We start from the raw sequence: 20,231 nt of genomic DNA, 5'->3' as shown, positions 1-20,231 counted from the left end.
CTGCGATACATTGAAATCTTATACTTTAAATTAAAAAATGATCTAGAAAATATAAGATTTTAATTGAAATGATATAAAATTCTAAGGCATAAAAATAAATAAGATATACATGAATGTTAAAATGTACATTTTATATGTATATGTATATTTTTATGTCTTAGATCTTATATCATATCATTTGGCAGGCCTAGAACTTTACAACTTTATAAAATCTTATATTTTAGAAATATAGACCATTTATTTGTTTAAAATATAAGATTTTAGTGCATTGCAGTAAAGGTTTAAGCCAAATCATATAATATAAGATTTGTTCTTAATTTCCTTTGACACGTCTCAAAAAATGTAAAAACAGATCGACCGAAAGCTGTCGAGAGAGAACTGGTGAAGTGAAAGAGAATTCTACATTGAAGAGAGTTCAGAACAGGATCACAAGGGCCAAGATCGTTCTGAAGGTAAACAACTACCGCGAGACATTCTGTAGGCGATCTTTGTCGTGTGAGAGGCCGCGCACGGTGTATACGTTAGCGCGTCCACATTCAAAGGATTTTTCTTTTAATCGGGAATCGACTCTCTCCCTGGCAATGAACTTGCCCGAGCAACTAGTGTGTTCGCGACTACGACACCGGCCAGTCCGCACTCTCAACACTTGCATTTCCACACTCTTGCGCCTCTCGGCCTCTCGGCACCGAGAACTTCTCGGCTAACAGGTCCGACCCGCCGAACACATCATGCTCTTCAGATTCGGGATTTTCATTGGTCTGGGCTCCGTGGTCACGACCATCATCTACTTCACACCTGTCCCAGGTAAACGAGAACAAATTGAGTCGTAACAATAAGTGCAAAATAAACTTCTGACAACTTCTAAGCGAAGCAAAAACATCGATGACAAAGTAAAAGCGCAAAGCAAAAGCATGTCTTGTCATGTATGTACAACTCATAGAAACAATCTATTAACAATAATCTACTCTTATCGTGCATTTGCTTCATTGATCAGGTTCTTAAGTCTCAGATCAGTTTGTGAAGTTTGCAAAGTGTCAGATTGATTTCTAACAATTGTAAAATGGCTGCATCTGTCATACTTTCTGCATAAACACATAAACAAGATGCCAAGAAATTATTGCTAATAAATTATCATTAAGTAAAATAGTATTTTATTTATCTTTATTTTGTTTCAAGATTGTGTATATAAATTTATACTCTGTCCCGTACTTACTTATGTAAACATCGTCTTCTCACTTATATTTTTTATTTATCTTACTTGTTTAAAATCTATTTACACAAACAAGTACTTCATTTTCATGTACGAAGAAACACTCTAGCATTTTTTTAAATGAAAAGTTTAGCTTTGTTAAAAAATATAAATGATCTAAGAATCCTACTTTATTAAATTGTTGTCTAATGCTATGCGCAATTATGTTCAATAAAATTATTGAATAATAGAATTTGAAAATACACTAATAGCTGATATCAGCCGACGCGCTCATGATTTATTACTTGTCATTTTGTCAGATCTACATTTACATTAGAGTATTACGTTATAAAAGTTACCTCTCACATGATTTCATTCAAAAATAAATTTTATACAAATAAAAACAGGCACAAAACAAAAATATTATAATTTATTGGATGATTTAGAAAAAATGTGCAGGAGAACTTTCTCCTTGTCATCCGTGAATTTCCCTTGTCTATATAAGCAGATACAAAAGGAATAAACATGAAGGATCAGTGGATGGCTGATAAACTATATATAATATAAATAATTCGAAATTATTTAAATTAATTCAAATTTAAACTCATTCGGAAAACTTGAATTTACGTCGATTATGTCATTAAATTATTTTGTATATGACAGTGCAGTGTTATTAGAATAGTTTTTTTTCTTTCGAAATTTTTTTATTAAAAGATTAAAAAGTAGATTATATCGTTCTGCGTAATTATTATTATTAATGTATCCTTCTGCATTATTATTATTGTTAATATATCCATGAAACATATTCTCAAAAATACTTACTTGAAAGTAAGCCATTTGATAATTAGTACAGATTGGTTTCATGAGAAAGATAAATGTTCTTACATCAAAATTTACAGTTAGGTACGTGTCTCCGTGGTAAGAGTCAATTCTATTCTCGGTTACATTCTCGGATGTAATGTATACGTGAGATATCCACCAATACGCTATGCTAAAGCTGTCATATTTTCAAGCATAATGCTCATCATTAATCTCAGTGTTATCTGACACAAATAAAGATGGGTTTCTTTTTGGGTCACGCAATGTCCAACACTATCTTACAAAAATGATGTATGTGACAGCAACTTGCGACTCTCCATTGTTTTCTATATACATATATATAATAGAGACACCATCGAATGTTGCTGTCATATAAATTTTTTTTTTATTATTTATTATTTAGATATATATTTTGTGTATATGTGTGTAAAGTAATTTTTTTTTTTTTTGTAAACATCAATAACCAAAAGAGAAATTCTAAGTAATTTATGCGGCAAAAAAATTCAAATTTAGGATAATATATATATATTCGAGCGTAAAAATAACTAAAAACTTTTTTAAATGAATAGAAAACATTACGGATATCTGTGCCAAAAATTCTATTTATGATCGTTACAGATCTTTTAGAAAGGATGAATAGTATGACAAGCTTTCTCTTTAATCGAGTATAAAGGGAAGAGCATGTTTTTTTTTTCACACCACGCTGAAGTACCCAAAATATGCCGGAAGAAAAATCGAAAGTTTGATGTGAAAGCGCACAGCAAGAGTAAATGCAGAAGCTTTGCTTTTCGACAATGTATCACTTTTATCGTAAAGATACTTGAATTTGTCGCTAATTTATCATTGACTGATTTTAAATATCGAAGTTTCTTTTTCTTTTTAGGTAAACGTTTCTCACTTTCTCTTCTTGTAGACTTCAAAGAAGTATTTGTTGTTTCCGACACGGTGATTTATTCTTTGCCTGATTGTCCTCAGGCTTTTTAGTATCGATTATCGCTACACATACAAATACGTTTTGCTCGACAGTTTTTTACTTGAAACAGAAATTTTAGTTACACTTTAACAACCAAGAAAGTTACGTAAACAGATTGCTATCTAACGTTTTGTTCGCATGCAATTAATAATAGATACTCATTAACAAACATAAGAAACATAAAAATTTGATTTTGCATGCAGGAAAGCATTTTATAACTTTGTGAATGGAAAAATTAAAATAATAATTGTCTTAAAAAATTATTATTCTACTCTCATAAAAACTGTAAGATAAATTAAATTAGTAACAGCATTAAATGCAAATTAAATTAATAATTTTTGCAAGTTAAAATAATGATTTTTTAAATAAATAGAACATTTAAAATATTCTTTACCAATTTTTTGATATTGAATGTTGTGATAAAAAATATAGAATTTATGAAAGAATTGAAGATTATTCTTGGATTTTTTATAATTATTTTACAAATTATATACGCATATAATACTTTCAAAGAACGATTTTTATAACAGTTTTAATTTCACATAATGTATAGCAACCGTAATAGAGATCATAAAATGTGGGGAAAATTTTCCATTTCTAATTTGTCGACACAATGACCCGTATATTGATCGAACATACGAATCCCGTGAATAATAATTAATGTGCATATCTGAAAGATGTATTATATTAACAAAATATCATAGTTGCATTATGTATGTGCAAATTTACATTTGCCGAATTATTTACAAGGTAAATAAATACATGAGTACACATGATAACATTGCCGTTGATTGTTCTACGTATAATAATGTTAGAAATGCTGTAATATACATATGTGATGCATAGATGCAATTGTGTGCTTAAAAATGTTTGACAATCAAACTAATTGTAGCTATCAGCAAAATATAAATACGATTCACATATGAATCCACCCATATTTTTAATATTTTGTAAAAAATATGAATAAAATATGCGTATTGCGTTAAATATAATAAATTAGAAATGTAAAAGATATATAATATTATACTTTGATGAAAACAAGTAAAAGCTACACATAATAAGCACGACATTTTATTCATAATGTTATATGTGCAGAATTGTTCTAATTATGATACTCCACTAAATAGACATTTCGAGATTCTAATTTGAAAACTTTTCGATAAAAAATAAGCTATAAGAGATTATAAAAAGAGATTATACAACGGAAATATTTTAACAATTAGATTTTTATGAAAAATATTTAAAAAATTTTATATAGAAAAACAAATTCTTTTTTACAAAAAGAAGAAACTTCTTCTATAAAACTGATTCTGTTTTAATAACATAAAATCTTAAAAGGCTCACAAGAACTAATAAAATGGCATTGGCTCTCGATCCCATTAACCATTATATTTTATTGATTCCGTTTTCTAATATAAATATAAATATCAAAATGAATAAAAAATATGCGATGGTCAGAATTATAAAAATATTAAAAAAATATATCAAACTATTTTTATAACATACACATCGTTTTGCATTTCTATTCTCGATTGGCAAAATGTCAACGTACGTTAAAAACGCACATTAAGACAGGAAAGTCATCGCTGAAACAAACGTATCTCTTGAAGTGTACATATATTTCATCGCATCTATATAATTAATATTTTTTTTTCTTTTCTAACATTCAGATAAACACGGCATCTAGATTATCCGGTAACTCACATGAGAACTCGAACACCGATAACCGATTAAACGCAGGATGCGAAATGGTATCAAGTGAAACACTTTACGCACGAGAGGTTTCCACTCAAGCGTTACTTACAATTAATATCGATAGTGAATCGCTTTGTCGTAAGAGGATATAAAACAATACATTCTTTTTATGAGTAGCATAGAATTGCTCATAAAAAAGACTGATGGTATATTTTATTCTGCAAGAAAATGACCTCGATTTTCATCTGTCAACGACCTGAGCGCTCCTTAGAAATTGTTCATTGGCCGGAAAGTAAATAGCAACATCGCGTAATAAACAAGGATGTTACGGTATCAAAATGTAAATTACCGATTAAAAGTAAGATGCCCCTTTCTCCCATTTCACTAATTTCACAGATTTCGAGGTAAAATTCTAATTATATGTAGTAGAAAATATTTGAAGAATCGGAACGTATATATATAAAATATATATTATGGATATATATTTTGTACCTATTTCGATTCTTCAAATCGGATTTTATATTACATAAAACTATAAATAAATTTTTATTCAGAAATCTGCTCGAATTAGATCGCTTTAAGTGGACTTTAGATGTGCAGATCGAAATAACTTTCTCGTGGAACAGAATAGATTTTTCACCTGTTTACTGTAAATAATGGTAGCATAATGATCTCGCGCCTAATTAAGTAATTATACTGAATCAAAGATAATGAATGTGTGAATTAAAACTGATTATGCTTCGAAATTAATTACTTAATACATTCTTCTCGAACTAAAATAATTTAATTATTTCACTTGCAAAGTAATATAAAATATTACGTAAATAAATCATTCTGACATAATATAATTATACATTTAGCAAGAAGAATAAAGAAACAACATAAAATGTACTCCTGCATTTTTACTGCATGTAAGTGTTATGTAACGCACGATACATATCATATGACAAAATTGCGTTCGATAGCGTCGTAATTAAGTAGAATCAGATAATTGCATTTTTTAGTAACTCTTCCAGGCATAACTTTGTGAGCAGAAAAAAGTAGCAGATATGTAGGACACAATAAAAGATAAAATATCAATATAATTTAAAATTATTATTAAAAATTATTTAACAGCAAGTGACGACGACACTGTCATCATTAGTTGCAAAGTTAGAAAATTACCTACTTAGCGTGTTGTGATAATATTAAAACAACTGGTTTTAATGTGAATTAGATAACATAATGTCCCCGCAAATCGAGGTAGCGCAATTTTGTTATCTAATGATGTCGCAAGTTAAATCATACATAACGTGTAGTAGAAATACACAGTAACATTCATATTTTATGTTCTATTTGTCCGTAATTGCACAATTAGCTATATTGCAGTGCAAGATTTGTTTATGTAATATATGCTTATATATGCCAATTCGCAAGCGAGAGAGTGAATTATTCTATTTCGAGAAGAAATATACTAACAAATTAATTTTTAAATATAATTGTATGTTAATTAGCACACAATGTTCTTTTATTTACCTACCTACCATTTCTAATGTGTTTGCAGAATACATAGAAAATGCTCGGTCTAATGAGATTCAATCAGGAAATACAAGTGGTTTCCTCTAACGTTTTGTGTGATACTTATTAGCAATTCGCTTTTGTAAAATGCAAAGTCATGTCTTTTCTTTCAATTTACATAAATCATTTGCTGCTTACTTTTAACACTTGCGCGCTGTCGTTTCGCGACACAACTATAGCAATTTTTATTTAATTCTATGTTAATCCATAGAAAAATAGTAGTTTCATGAAATTTTACCATAGAAAAATAGTAGTTTCATAAAATTTTTGAATTTCTCGACAAATAAAAAAATTTAACATTCTTTTGTATTTTAAACAGATTATTTAAAATAAAGCATTCAATTTTATAAATAATTTTTACAATTTTTATTGCAAACGGAAACTGAAATATTTATTGTCTTATTATTGCTTGCCTTGAAATAACTCGAATCTCATTGAGAATCGAGACAGACGAATCTCATTAATATGAATACGTTTCACACATACATAGTTGATGGACTGAATAGTCCACTTCCTCTTCTAATGGCTTGAGCGAACCAAGTTAATGATATCGCAATAATATAACGAGATCGCAAGATATACTTTATCGTGCTTCAGCGCACGGATAATTGAGCTCGTCGAAATTGTTCTTCCGATTTTAATTTCTTGTCATTTCTATGCATTAATCTATTTTCTTCGCCGCGAGGGAAAGTTTTCTCTTAGGCGGGCAGCAGTGTTGCATCTGACCAATAAGTGCGCGTAATTGTTTATCGGCTGTAGAGATTATAGATCTAAGCTGTCTTCTTAAAGCAAAATGTTACTTGTTATTCCATACACGAATGACTAGCACGATGGTTATTCATTCGTTCACATGAGTAAGAGTCGACTCGAGAGGCATCAGCGAAAGCGAAATCTGCACGCCGGTCGCTGGACCAACGACAGATGAGAGAAGGAGAGAAGGAGAAAGGATCGCGGGATGAAAGTGTTTACGCGGCGAGCGTAAGCGCGAGCAAAAGAGATGGGGCGAGTCCAATGGGGATGCGATGGTAGGGAACAAACTTTCACTTGCAGCGTTTCTGACATATATTTCAGGCATGCACCGGTCGCCTCATGCTCGGCGCCGCGCATGGGACGCGCGAGGCGGTAGCGCGAACGTGGGGGACGTGCAAAAAGCCGATCGCAGCACATCCATGATCTTTGATCCTCGATCGCACGCGGTCCGCCTGGGCCCGATGGAGAGGGAACGATACACGTCATAGTTTGTTATGACTACAGCAACAAAATTCGACTTCTTCGTCAGTTGTCTGCCGGGTGTGCGTCGGTGCCGGCGACGTCGGTCGTTTACTGGTTCACGTACCGACAGCCGACAGTGGTGAAGTGATTTATGAGATTTAGCTGTCATCGCGCGCTCATAATCATTCATACGAACCTGCAGATTTCGTCCCATTAGCGGACTTATTCGTTTTTTGTAGCCCTCGGCTGTTGATAAATGGACTCCTGTCCGATGTCCAATGCCGACATTTCGATACTTTCCACTCGAATTCGACTTACTTGTTAGGTCAAGCTATCAGGTTAATTGTCAGATTTGCGCGATTTATGACTTTAATTCGATATTCTGATGAGATAGTTGATTAATCGTTTTTGTGGATATAAAAATTCAAAAAAATTGAAATAAGTTGAGTAACAAATTATTACTTTTTGGAGACTTTTTATACTCGATATAAAAGTGGTCAATAAAAAACTTCCACACATAATGATAGCAATTACTAAAATATTTACTAGAAAAATTAATATAATTAATGTAATTAAAAATTAAAAGCGCCAAGAAAGAGATGGCAGGCATCTAATATTTTATTAATTAACTTTAAAGTACCGAAGTAATGTATAATTCATATTTGGGGAAAATTTATTTAATAATGTGCCATAAAATAAAAAATCTGACGTTTAACTTATCATCTCGAGTTGATTCTAATTAATTTGTTTGCCACCGTAATATCAATATTCGGAAGAATGCTTTGTAACAAAGTAAACGACAAGTAATATTCGAGTGGAAAGACCTCGCGCTATATCGATTGGTTACCGCACTTATTGTGAAATATTCTTCAATTGCCGATGCCATAACGCATAATTGCATCAAATAAACCTCAGACTGCTTTAGAATTCAATAGTAGAAAATTGCATAGACGTAATGGAAGCCGTAATTCGTAGCAATCACAAACGAACGTTCGTTGTAATTATTTCTTCCACAACTTTTGTTGTTCTTGATTGAAAGTTCAATATTTCTGGATTTTTGTAACGATCATCGAATATTTCTTTAGGTATGCTGTCGATTCTCGACAATGAAAAAATAGAGAAGAAACTTTGAAGCGGCGAAAAAGAGTGCCGGGAGAAAATAGCAGTTCTGGCAGTGAATTTTGGGCTCGGTGTTTTTATTCGTCCTCGACAGGAAGCGTGCCTGTGATTTTGTCGTGTTATTTCTACGTAAATGTCGGTGTAGTGCAGTAGTGCAGTGATACAAAAATTCAAAAATTATATATTTTTCTTTAAATACGTTCTTTTCGCATTATTCTCGTGTATGATATTTATTGAAAAAATTTTCTGAATCTTCCCTCTCGTTTACCTATTTTCTCTCGAAATTAAAACGTATTTTGCTTGTTAGTAGTGAATTATCCACGTGCAATATAAAATGATTAACTATGAGATGCTGGTATAAATCGATTAGCAATTAATGCAAATATAGGTTTGCATTTAATAACAGAAGATTATACGTGTAAAGAATCGATGGAAAGAGGCGAAATCATATCATTGGACATTGATAGTTGATTCAGGGATCTAATTAGGCTAATTTTACTAAAAATAAAGCGTTTCCTCTTTCAGTTCTGAAGCTACATTAAATTTTATATCGATTGATATACGTAACGTGATAAATTATACGTGCCACAATCTAAATTAAAATTGCTTCTATAGAATTTTAATAATATATTATTTTAAAATTTTAAAATTTATTGTACGTACAATATATTTTATATAAAAAAATTATACTATAAATTTTTATGGAAAAGTTCAATTAAAAGAACTTTCTAGAAGAAAAATAAATTAGTGATTTCGCATCTGAATATGTATCGCGACACGATCAAATTATAATTTATGAACATGTAGTGCTAATCTTCAGATATGAACATGTAGTGCCAATCTTCAAATATTTTAATGCGGAAATAATTCTTGAATCTTTTTGTTTCTAGAAATTGGCTTAGTTTTTATATGAAGACTATGTAAGCTTTTGCATAATCAGTTTTATACAACATTTATGCTTTACTAGGAAACGAAAGTAATATTAGGCAGTTATAGTAACATTATTCTTGATTGATTTTATAAAATGTTTATGTTGATTTAAGATAAGATTTCTACATTGTTCACTCATCGTGTAAAAACATTACATTACGTGTAAAAACACTACTGAGAAATAATTATCACTTGCTATACTCGTAATTATATACTTCGAAACAATACAACTACTTATTTTGTGGCATAATTTTTGAACAAATTAACATTTGCAGTTGTAAATGTGTATAAAAAATTTTCTACTTTTCGCAAACACCCTCGCAATTAATGATGATAAATAGCGTCTTAGAGCTATCATCGTAATTAATCAATTTCATTACATTTTACATCTGATCTTGCCAATTCATTTCGTTAAACTTGATTAATTAATGGTTTATTTTAATATGTCAGTTGAGAATAGAAACGGGACGATTTTCATCTAACTTTCGATCTCACTTCTTATTTATTCTTTTTATTTTCAGAATATTTTCAGAGTCAACTTTTCTCCATTTTATTATCTTTGACACCAATATTTGGCGTGAAGTCTTGTGCAGAAAGTTATCAATTCAATATAACAAATTTCACTCGCACATTGACAAAAATCCACTATCTCTTGCTGATTACTAAATATAGACGTCGTGCTACTTAATAGCGTACGTTCACCGCTTTGATGACTTTAATCGACATGTCCACTTAATAAAGATTAATTTCTCGCTTAAATTCCAAGTCTATCGACTTTCGAAGAAAATCATTGGGAATGCCGTCTCCTCTTGTTACTGTCGCGTAACACGTTGATAGACAATGTATTCATCTAAGCCTGTTCATCATCACGTGACGACTCCGACCACGTACATCTTACGATGTTTCGTGGTTGTAACTATGATTGCAGCTGCGGCAACATTTTTGCATATTAACAATTACAGGCCTAGTAAGTTGAAATAATAACTGTGTCAAAATTACGATATACCAGTACATGTAGGCTTGTCATATAAATTATAAAAAAACATCAATATAAATCAATTTTTAATTATTTTTCATTAAATAATAAATGCCTCCAGCATTTATATAACAAAAATAGAAATATTTAAATATAAGAAGAGATTCGTGAAATGGTTTAGTTCTTGCAGCAAGATCAATTGTAATAACTTGGAAGATTTACAGCTGAATCATCAGTGATGATAGATGATAAAGATAATGCTTAATAATGTGTAAAGCGCATTTGTTTCTTTCTTCGCGCAAGATTGATGTGTATGCTGTAATATGCGCGCATCATTAACTTTTCTTCACTAAATGGTACTTTCTATGTGGTTTCGTGACTTTCATCTCTGCCGCTTAGCGGTTCGCATTTTTGTTTCCCCGGTTGATGGAAGCTGCATACTCAAAGAAAACTGCTTTCTTCTGCATCGAGTATGATTTTTTTTTCAGAGCGAACATTCCTTTCCTGCGACAGACCATGTCATCACTTGGATTGGCCTATGATCTGCCGGGTGAAACTCACGTTAGAAGTCTTTCAATCGCTAAGCAAGTAAGTCAAAAAATCCTTCCGCAATTATCGAATGAATCTTCGATTCTTTTTGCTAATCCGAGTGCACATGTTTATTCATAATTAGAAGAATTTTATTGTGAATATACGTCAGAGAAGGTCAAGCCGTGCGACCCGAGTCTCCATGTGGACTTCAAACAGCCAATCAATAGTCAGCGTTTTTCAATGATCTAATGAATAATTAATAAATGTCAGATAATTAAATTTTTTTCTATCTTTATTTCCTTTGTATATCAATTTTTCAATAATTGTCAAAGAAATTATTCGGAAAAACTGGATATTTTATTCGCGATTCGGATTTAAATAGTGAAATACTTGTTTTTATGTTACCTAATATGCGTGCACATATTACAGGAAGTACACAAGTATTACAAAAAATTGCAAAAAACAAAAATGTATGAAGGCTAAGAGTATTAAATAAGGGTATATATTACATAATTATTCACATTACATTTTTGCGCAATGTTCGACTTCTATTTTGTAAAATATATATATGTGCATTGTAATTAGATTACCATAACAGATCAAGGTTAAAAGCGTAAAGTTACGCTAACTTATTCGTTTCGAGCTTTTGACGAATATTAATTTTAAGTTACTAGAATATTGCTCGGCCAAATAAAAAGCGTATGGGCAAATAAAAAGTATACGCTAACTTATTTGTTTCGAGCTTTTGACGAATATTAATTTTAACTTACTAGAACATTGCTCGGCCAAATAAAAAGCGTATGCGAAAGGAAGTCTCTTTACACATGCGGTAAAAAATGCAACACGCAAAGGAAGCGTGACGCACTTCTTGTTACTTGTACGACAAACGACCATACTCTATGTTCAATCCGTTTTTGTGATTGCACCGTCATTTCTGCTCTTACGTTAACTGTGCTACTATATAACGAACGTAAACCTCGGTTTCGGATTCGTCGGTGCAATAACCGTTATATAATTCTTAAGCGCTAACCGATGTATGCGGAAGTCTCTAACAAACGCCTGTGCCAGGTCGACTTATTGAAAGGAAAATCGTAATTATATAGCTAGCAAGAGATCAAACCGGTACATGGTATTGCATAAGTATTTCATAAATCAACTGTAAAAATTTACTATGAAGTAATATCCTACGCAAGAAGTTTGCCGCTTTTCCGCGAAGGTCTGCTTTCAACAAAGTTTCTCTACTGAAATGAGATAGTACAATCAGGCATGCAAACTTATTTGCAGATAAAAAAAGTTTATTAAAATCAATAGCGATTATTTTGATGAAGAAAAATACTTTGAAACCCGGTAATTTTATCTTCAATTTTATTTGAAAAAATATGATAAACCTTTTGCTTTAACCTAATAGATTTTTTCTTCTTTCTCAGCGCACACTTATGCATTTCTACACGGAGAAAATTTCATATAAAAAATTATTACGTCCGGCAGTAGTCGCGGATCATGAAGGAATTATAAAAATTTTTACTGTTTTTCACATAATGGCCATAGTACTTAAACTTATAATTCCTCTTATGGTTCGCGGCTACTGCCATGTCATGATAATTTTTTATATAAAATTTTCTCCGAGTACGTAGGGTTCGAATAATCCATTTGTATAATTATTTTATCTAACTGAGGCTCCGTGATTAACATATTTTATTTTCTTTTTTAATTATGCTAGAAATATTTAAATGAAACCTTGGAATGCTCTGGGCACTGAGGTGATTTAGGCTTCAACATTTCTTTGCTACAGAAATTTTATGAGAAAGAAATCCGACGCTTAATGTCACAATGGAACGCATGTCTTGATGCAAGCGACACTTTCTTTTGTACAACTACATATTCGAAAATCTACGTGAGCGAGTTTGATTTGAATGACCCTAATTTCACGTTCTCTAATATTTATAAAAAAATCAACGGTACATTTATATAAAGCAAGTAATCTCGTGCGAAATTTTTCCTGGAAAATTGTAATTTATAATGCATCGGGAATTATGATTTCACTTCCTCGTAGATCATGCGGGGATTGTCCATTGAATCGGACAAACTGCCTGGCTAATCACTGCGTTTCCGCGGATGGGCAAAGACGAGGAATTCTTACGGCCAATCGTCAAATGCCAGGACCTAGTATTCAGGTATGACCTCGATGTATGCCGCGGATCAATAGTCCGAGTGCATTACACTTACCGCTAGAAATTCTGTGAGATTCATCGCAGCCTTTTCATATCGCTTAACTTTTTTCATTTTTTCTAATTAGACTTTATTCCGTAACGTGATTATATCGGCATTTTAAATTATCATTTAATATATTTTATATAATTTAAAGCATACGCTTATAAAAAAACTATATAACAATGATAAACAAAATAGGCAATGAAACTGACGCAAGTTGTTGATGCTGTTATTTATATTTAAAGTTATTAATTCACTTATTAAACACTCTTGATTCAAATTCGCCTCCTTTGACATTGTTATTACTACAATTTTAGAGGAATACTGCATAAATTTTACACAGCCGAATGTGAATTACTTTATATGGCTTCCGACACCAACGCGCCTTCATTTGCAATCAGCAGCCTTCAACTGCAACGAAGGTTGAGGCTCTATCTCGTGTTAAAATTAATTGCTGCCTGGTAGTGATTGAGACACGTACACAATACATAGTCTCGGTAATTAATCGCGCTGCTTGAATTCGTGGAAATAATCTCACGCTCATGGTTCGTTTAACGAATGAACACTTTGAAGTGAAGCAAATTTTGCTAGGTCTCTGATTGAGATTCCTTAGTCGTAAACCTTTTGAAGCTTTATAAATGTTGATTAAAGATAAATCCTACTTTATGGAATCAAGTGTTAATTACGTTTAGAAATTTTGTATGACTAAATTCTTTATGGCATTCTTTTCAATATCCTTTGATATGCTCTCACAACTTTCATTTTTTTTATGAATGAGTATATTTTTTAAATATTCCAAGATATATGAAATTAAATATGATTTTTTATGTCAACATATGTTATGGTCTCATAATGGTTATTTAATGTTGAAAATAACAGACGAAATAACATATTTATATCGACAAGTATTCGGAAATTCTAAGCGCAATTGTATTCTTCGCATGGATGACGTAGCATCTTGCTGAAAATCGGTTGATTGACAACACTAATGATTAGACTAATGGACTTTCAAACAGGTTTACGCTTTTACAGGTTTGCGAAAACGACATTTTAGTAGTAGATGTAATTAATCGACTTCCGGGCAAAGCCACGACAATACATTGGCGTGGACAAACGCAAGGGGAAATGCCTTATATGGACGGCGCGCCGCTGATCACTCAGTGTCCGATATTAAGTTATTCGACTTTCCAATACAAATTTCGCGCATCGGTACCCGGCACGCATTTGTGGCATGCGCATGCAGGTTGGTAATTCCCATTCACATAAAAACAGTTATTACAGTATTATTAAAGTAATGTGTAGAATTGTATACTCTTTAACAAGAGACAAATGAAAGAACTGTCCATAAATAGAAATAATAGACCGTATAGTCTCTTAGTTAAAGAATAAACATGAAACATTAACAAGATAAATGCGCAAAGCAATTGCTCTGAATTGCAAGGAAGAAATATTTACAAACTTTTGTTTGATTTAATGATCTAAAAGATTGATATATGTGACTTTTTATTATTATCTTGTTATTAACTGACAAAAAATCGACACATCTCAAAGTTTTCCCGTTTCACAAAACTTTGCATATACTACTATACTAATGAAGAGATTAAAAATGATAACAGTATCAAAGTACAAAAACTATTTATTTAAAAAAATCTGCGTCTGAATGTTACAGATTAATATTTTGTAAAGCCACGGCCTACAATAATTACTTTCGAGATGCATCAATTTTGTTGTCAAACAGTATATGATTATTTCAGTCAGACAATCGTATACGATAATCCGCTTCTAAACTAATCTCGATTCTATTTTTTAATGCAACCCTTCAGGCGCCGATGTCAGCAATGGCATTTTCGGCGCGCTGATCGTTAAGCAGGCGGATCTTTTGGAGCCTCATCGCGCTCTTTACGATATTGACGACTCTAACCATGTGGTTCTGGTGAGCCAATGGCAACATTCGCCAGAAGTGGCGTTTCATTACAGTCATTCGAAACCAGCGATTCTTTTGATCAATGGGAAAGGCCGCCAGCCCGGTGGACCCACGGTTCCCCTGACCACGTTCACGGTCGTTCCAGGACGACGTCATAGATTCCGCGTCGCGAATGCCGGCGGCGCCGGTGCATGTCCGATAACGTTTTTTATAGACAACCACACGCTTCTTTTGATTACACTTGACGGGCAGCCTGTGGAGCCGCGCCAGGTTACCTCGATTACTCTCGCCAAAGGTAAGATTCCCGTTAATCCTTTCCCGCAATCAAATTTGTACACGATCCGACGACACGACGTGTAAACTTTACGTTTAACGATCCTACGATGTCTTTAGAAAAGTTGCAGAGACGCTTACAAATGAATAGTTTCCCTGTCTGCTTTCTTACTTGAGGATTGAAAATCAATTATCAGTTAAATAAAATAATCGCAAGATAAAAATGCTTATAAATTTTGCAAATATCTATTTATTTAACTGTTTAATTTAAGTTTAAACTGTTAATTTCAAAATTCAGAATTGAACATTTTGGTTCAATTGGAAGATTTACATGCTTTTTTCTATAAAAGATCAATTTTATTAAATAGAAAGTATTAAATACGGAAACGGTTAAAAAATAGAAATTCTTTTCTTGCAATTTCTAATACTTCGATTGTAAATTTATTTTGAATAGCATCTGACATTTATTTCATTCTTAAACGTTTTCACTTTCAAATACCGGAGTTAAATTCTTAACTAGCATGTCCTATAACTTTTACCTTGCAAGATTCACAAGAATAAACTTAGATTTAAAAATTTCAAATGTAAAAGCGATGGCTATAATTCTGTTTTATTTGCGCACTTATCTCACGCGAAACTTTTATTACCCGATTTCTCGCGATTGTCACCAAGCGCGCTGAGAATGACGAATGATCCTCGATATTCATTAAAGGTGAAAGGGCAGACTTCGTCCTCAAAGCGAGCAAACGCATCGCTTCCTATTGGGTGCACGTTCATACAGGGAAAGAATGCGGAACAAGCACGATAAATGGCGCAGCGGTGCTCAACTATAAAGGCAGCTCGGAAGTGCCAGCGACAACAGAGGAAATTATCGATCAGCGCGATATCGACGAGATAGGGACAAACCGGTTAGCGATGACGACGAATCCTGCCGAGAAATGCGCCGGTCAAGAGAGTTTGTGCGTCATCAATATTCAGAATATCCGCAAAATGCCGCAAGTTCTAACCAAGGGCAAGATGGACATAACGATGTATCTGCCAATTAACTACAAGCTGCAGGCAACGGAATTGTTAAGTGAGTAATAACATAAAAAAAAGGAACGCTTCCAATGGTAGTGAAAGTACAATTAAGTTGCAGCTTACTCGTAATTGCGATAGGCAATAATTAATGCGGATAAGTATAATCGCTAGATAACAGCTTTGGCATGTGAGTTTCACCATCATATGGAAATCGTTTCTTTTCATTCGCCGTACAAATCCGTTTATTAAAATTTTACAGGAATATTTCGTACGTAACGGTGTATCTTGGTCAGGAAGGCGCGCTTTCACCGCTATTATTTTCTCACAATTACCGCACTTCTTTTTGACTTTTTGACGAATTCAGAGCTCATGTTTTTTTCCTAAATTTTCAATGCAACAAACATAATTTGTAGGATTATCAAAAGTAAGTTAAATTTAAAAAATGTAAAAAAAATAAAAATTCTTAAATTTGAGTCTTATGTTAAAAATGACAAAATTGCAACACATGCGGTCGTTTATATTGAAAGTTTTTCCATGGAGAAATCAATTTGCATTAGAATAATTAGTTAATGATAGACACGTCAATAGACCTATTTACATATCAACTGTGTACACAGAAGAAACTTCTGGATGCACATGTGCAATGCAAATCAAGGAAACGATACGTAGTTAAACTTAAATTAGAAGAACCGTATGCAATCAGACTCATTTTGTGAACGTATGGTACAATTAATTTCGAATCAAGAAACCGATGTGCGATTAATCTTCATAATTTCATCATAATATCCGAATCAATTTTCTCCATTCAGATAATGGCGGGATGGAAACGCGAGTGTTCAACGTCGACAACGCTACTTTTACGTTTCCCTCGTCACCGCTATTGACCCAGGGTGGCGATGTATCCCTGGGGATGCTGTGCTCCAGCAGCGATAACGATGACGAGGATGATCAGGGCGAGAGCGACGCGAACGCGTCGCGGCGCCGGTGCCGTTCCGTCGTCGACGGCGGCACAAGCGACATATGCGAATGCGTTCACGTGCGCCACGTGCCGCTCGGAGCGACCGTCGAGATTATTCTCTTGGATCAAGGTAATTAGTCTCATCGAGCGTGATCAAAACGCAAATACGACGCACAATGTAACGCGCAGACAATATATCTCGTGTTCACGTTTTTGCATAAATTTTTTACTTTCTCTTTTTTTTCTCGATCTAAAGCTTACATCTAACATATTTATTTTATTTCGAATATAAAATGTCTAAAAAAGTACAAGTGAAATAATAGATTTTTTGTCCGCATGGATAAAGAGAATTTTTAGCGCAAAAGTCATGCTTGTCTTTGCTATGCTTTTCTTTTTTTTTATTTTATCAATGTTATATCTTTGCTTCATAATAAGTATACAAGATAGGCTGAAAAAAACTTCACACGTTTTTAATTTGTGGTCGACTAATTTGTGTGAGAAATATCGAAAAATAGATTAATTTTATTTTCGAAGGCAATGTACTGACATTTTTTAAAAATATTGAGCATTCTCATAATTATTTTTTAATTAAAAGTAATTCTTAAGATGCGAGTAATTATGAAAAGACAATTGCATCGATTTTTTATGCTAGCCGTGAGAAGGAAAACAATGCATGTAAGGTTGTATATGGCAGCTCATTAGATCAATTATTACGCAGCTACAAAATCGATGACGCACGTGATTAAGATAATCTTCTAAATGAGACTGCACGTGAAACGACAGACCTTGGCGCGCAATAGAGTATAGGCTCGATGTCCTTGAACTACATTTCGTGTTTGCTACAAAAGCGGGAATTATTGATCGAAACGTGTTTCGTTTTGATAAATCATTTCTCGCGAAGTTTTTATTACCCCCTCTTAAGAATAATATTCGCTGTGTCATCAGGATTTCTTCTAATATAGCTGCATCAGCTAAAAGAAATCCTGTGACTTCTGACAACAACACGTAGACGGATATTGATTTCCCTTATAAAGCTTCGCGATTATATGAACTAATCACAGCATCAACCGTGATATATTTTGCATTATATTTTATTGACTCTATGTGAATAGAGACAACTTCCTGAGTCTATTAAACCTGTTTTTGGCTACAAAAGTTCTCATACAATTCGAATAAATGCATAGTAATTTATGATGTGAATAATATTCAGCAATAATTTTGTAGTATTATGGACTCTATCTATTAATCTGAATAGCTAATCGATCATCGATTTATGACAGGTGGTCTGGACGATCTGGTTTACCATTTACACGGCTACAGTTTTTATGTAGTGGGTGCCAGACAGTTTGGGCGAAGTATGCCACTGCAAGAGGTGAAAAAACTGGATGAGAGAGGACAACTGTTTTTGCGAAATGTTGACTGCGCGCCGATTAAGGATACCATCGTCGTACCCAAGTTTGGCGCAGTGGCATTGCGATTTAAAGCTGACAATCCGGGTAAGTTTTCTTTGTTTATTTGAAAATTGTAAATTATCTTATTGTATATTGCCCAACTCTTCTTCATCAGTGAAGTACTCAATTTTCCTTCTCTTTTTCTGATTGTCCAAGTTTTCTTTCTAAGTCGGTATGTTTCCCCTGCAACATTCTTAGTTGTATTTATAGTTGATTGATTCTTGACGATAATTAATTCTTTTCTCTCTCAGCTATTCTCCACCTCATATACAGTAGTTCATTATATCTTCCATAATTTTCTTGGAATACAGCTTGATTCTTTTGAGTTATATCCGCTTGTAAGGGGATAATTGTCTGCTGCCTATTTTTATATTAGGATTTGACTTGTTATTTTTATAAGTCCTATTATTATCAAACAACGGTTGACCTCCCCCAGAATCCTTGAGATCAGCCTCAAAAGAGGGTGGATTGCCCAGATTATTACCCGGAATACCACCTAGGGTAGTTTCTTCCAAATTAGATTTTTCCATTGTTCGAGTTCATAATAATAATAATAATAATTGCTAGTTTTGGTCCATTCTGGATATTTTATTTCCCCGGCAACCTCCGGTGAACCGGCGAGTATTCCTCAATCTGCCACCTGAGGAGGCGCCCGATGGGGGACTAGCAACCCCGCACGAGATTAATAATTTGTGAATTAAAATTAGGATTTATTTTAAATTCCTTGAGAAATAAATTTCAAAACGTTCGATAAACAGTGAAATATTGATTTTGCGTTTGAAATTTTTATTTGATTGAAAGTTTAGTCTGTTAATTTCAAACGCAAGAATTTTCTATTAAACTTTTTTGAAAGTTGCAACAAAAAATAATTTCCCTCGACAATTTTATGAAGAAAATATTGACTATAAAATTAAGCATTTTATGCTTGATCAAATTAATTTGATAACGTGATACTTTATATAACAGCAATACTGAGCGTCAGCTGCGTGAAATTAATTTATGATACTTTCACTTGGCTTTTACAGGTTATTGGATGTTGCGGGATGAGCACGCGGCTGATTGGACTCGCGGTTTGGATGTTATTCTACAAGTTGGAGAACCTACCGACATGGTGGCTGCGCCACAGGATTTCCCTAAATGCGGATCCTTTGTGGGACCAGATTACTTTCTTATATAGACTGTTAATTACTAAGTTAATTACTAAGTTAAATATGTATATAATTGTATATAATTATTATATTAACGACATAACGATGGTGCTTTGAATATATCCATAATCGCAAGTAGATAGATTTTACAATATTTTTTTTACGAATAAATATCCATTATTTTTACGAATGAGCACATTACATTTCCACTCGTGTAAAAATCTTCCACTCTACTTCTTTAAATT

General features: G+C 33.0%; 1 protein-coding gene across 5 annotated transcripts; it reads left to right on the top strand.

The window, feature by feature from the left end:
• The first annotated feature begins 665 nt into the window (after positions 1-665).
• Positions 666-20,172, top strand: LOC105675190 (uncharacterized). Of its 5 annotated transcripts, XM_067351951.1 has the most exons (11): positions 7,483-7,584; positions 10,016-10,186; positions 10,261-10,461; positions 10,959-11,058; positions 13,055-13,175; positions 14,245-14,455; positions 15,036-15,431; positions 16,122-16,484; positions 17,239-17,517; positions 18,668-18,883; positions 19,864-20,172. In XM_067351951.1, exons 3-11 carry the CDS (start codon positions 10,335-10,337, stop codon positions 20,013-20,015), a joined length of 1,965 nt encoding a protein of 654 aa, XP_067208052.1. In that variant the 5' UTR covers positions 7,483-7,584; positions 10,016-10,186; positions 10,261-10,334; the 3' UTR covers positions 20,016-20,172. The 5 variants fall into 5 exon arrangements, with proteins under 5 accessions (XP_012227593.2, XP_067208052.1, XP_067208051.1 ...); XM_067351950.1 differs by having other exon boundaries at positions 10,016-10,461; XM_067351952.1 differs by lacking the exon at positions 10,016-10,186 and having other exon boundaries at positions 7,533-7,584.
• The last annotated feature ends 59 nt before the right edge of the window (positions 20,173-20,231 follow it).

This window comes from Linepithema humile, chromosome 3 (genome assembly GCF_040581485.1).
Source record: "Linepithema humile isolate Giens D197 chromosome 3, Lhum_UNIL_v1.0, whole genome shotgun sequence".
NCBI lineage: Eukaryota > Metazoa > Arthropoda > Insecta > Hymenoptera > Formicidae > Linepithema > Linepithema humile.
This window is presented reverse-complemented; position numbering and strand designations above follow the sequence as displayed.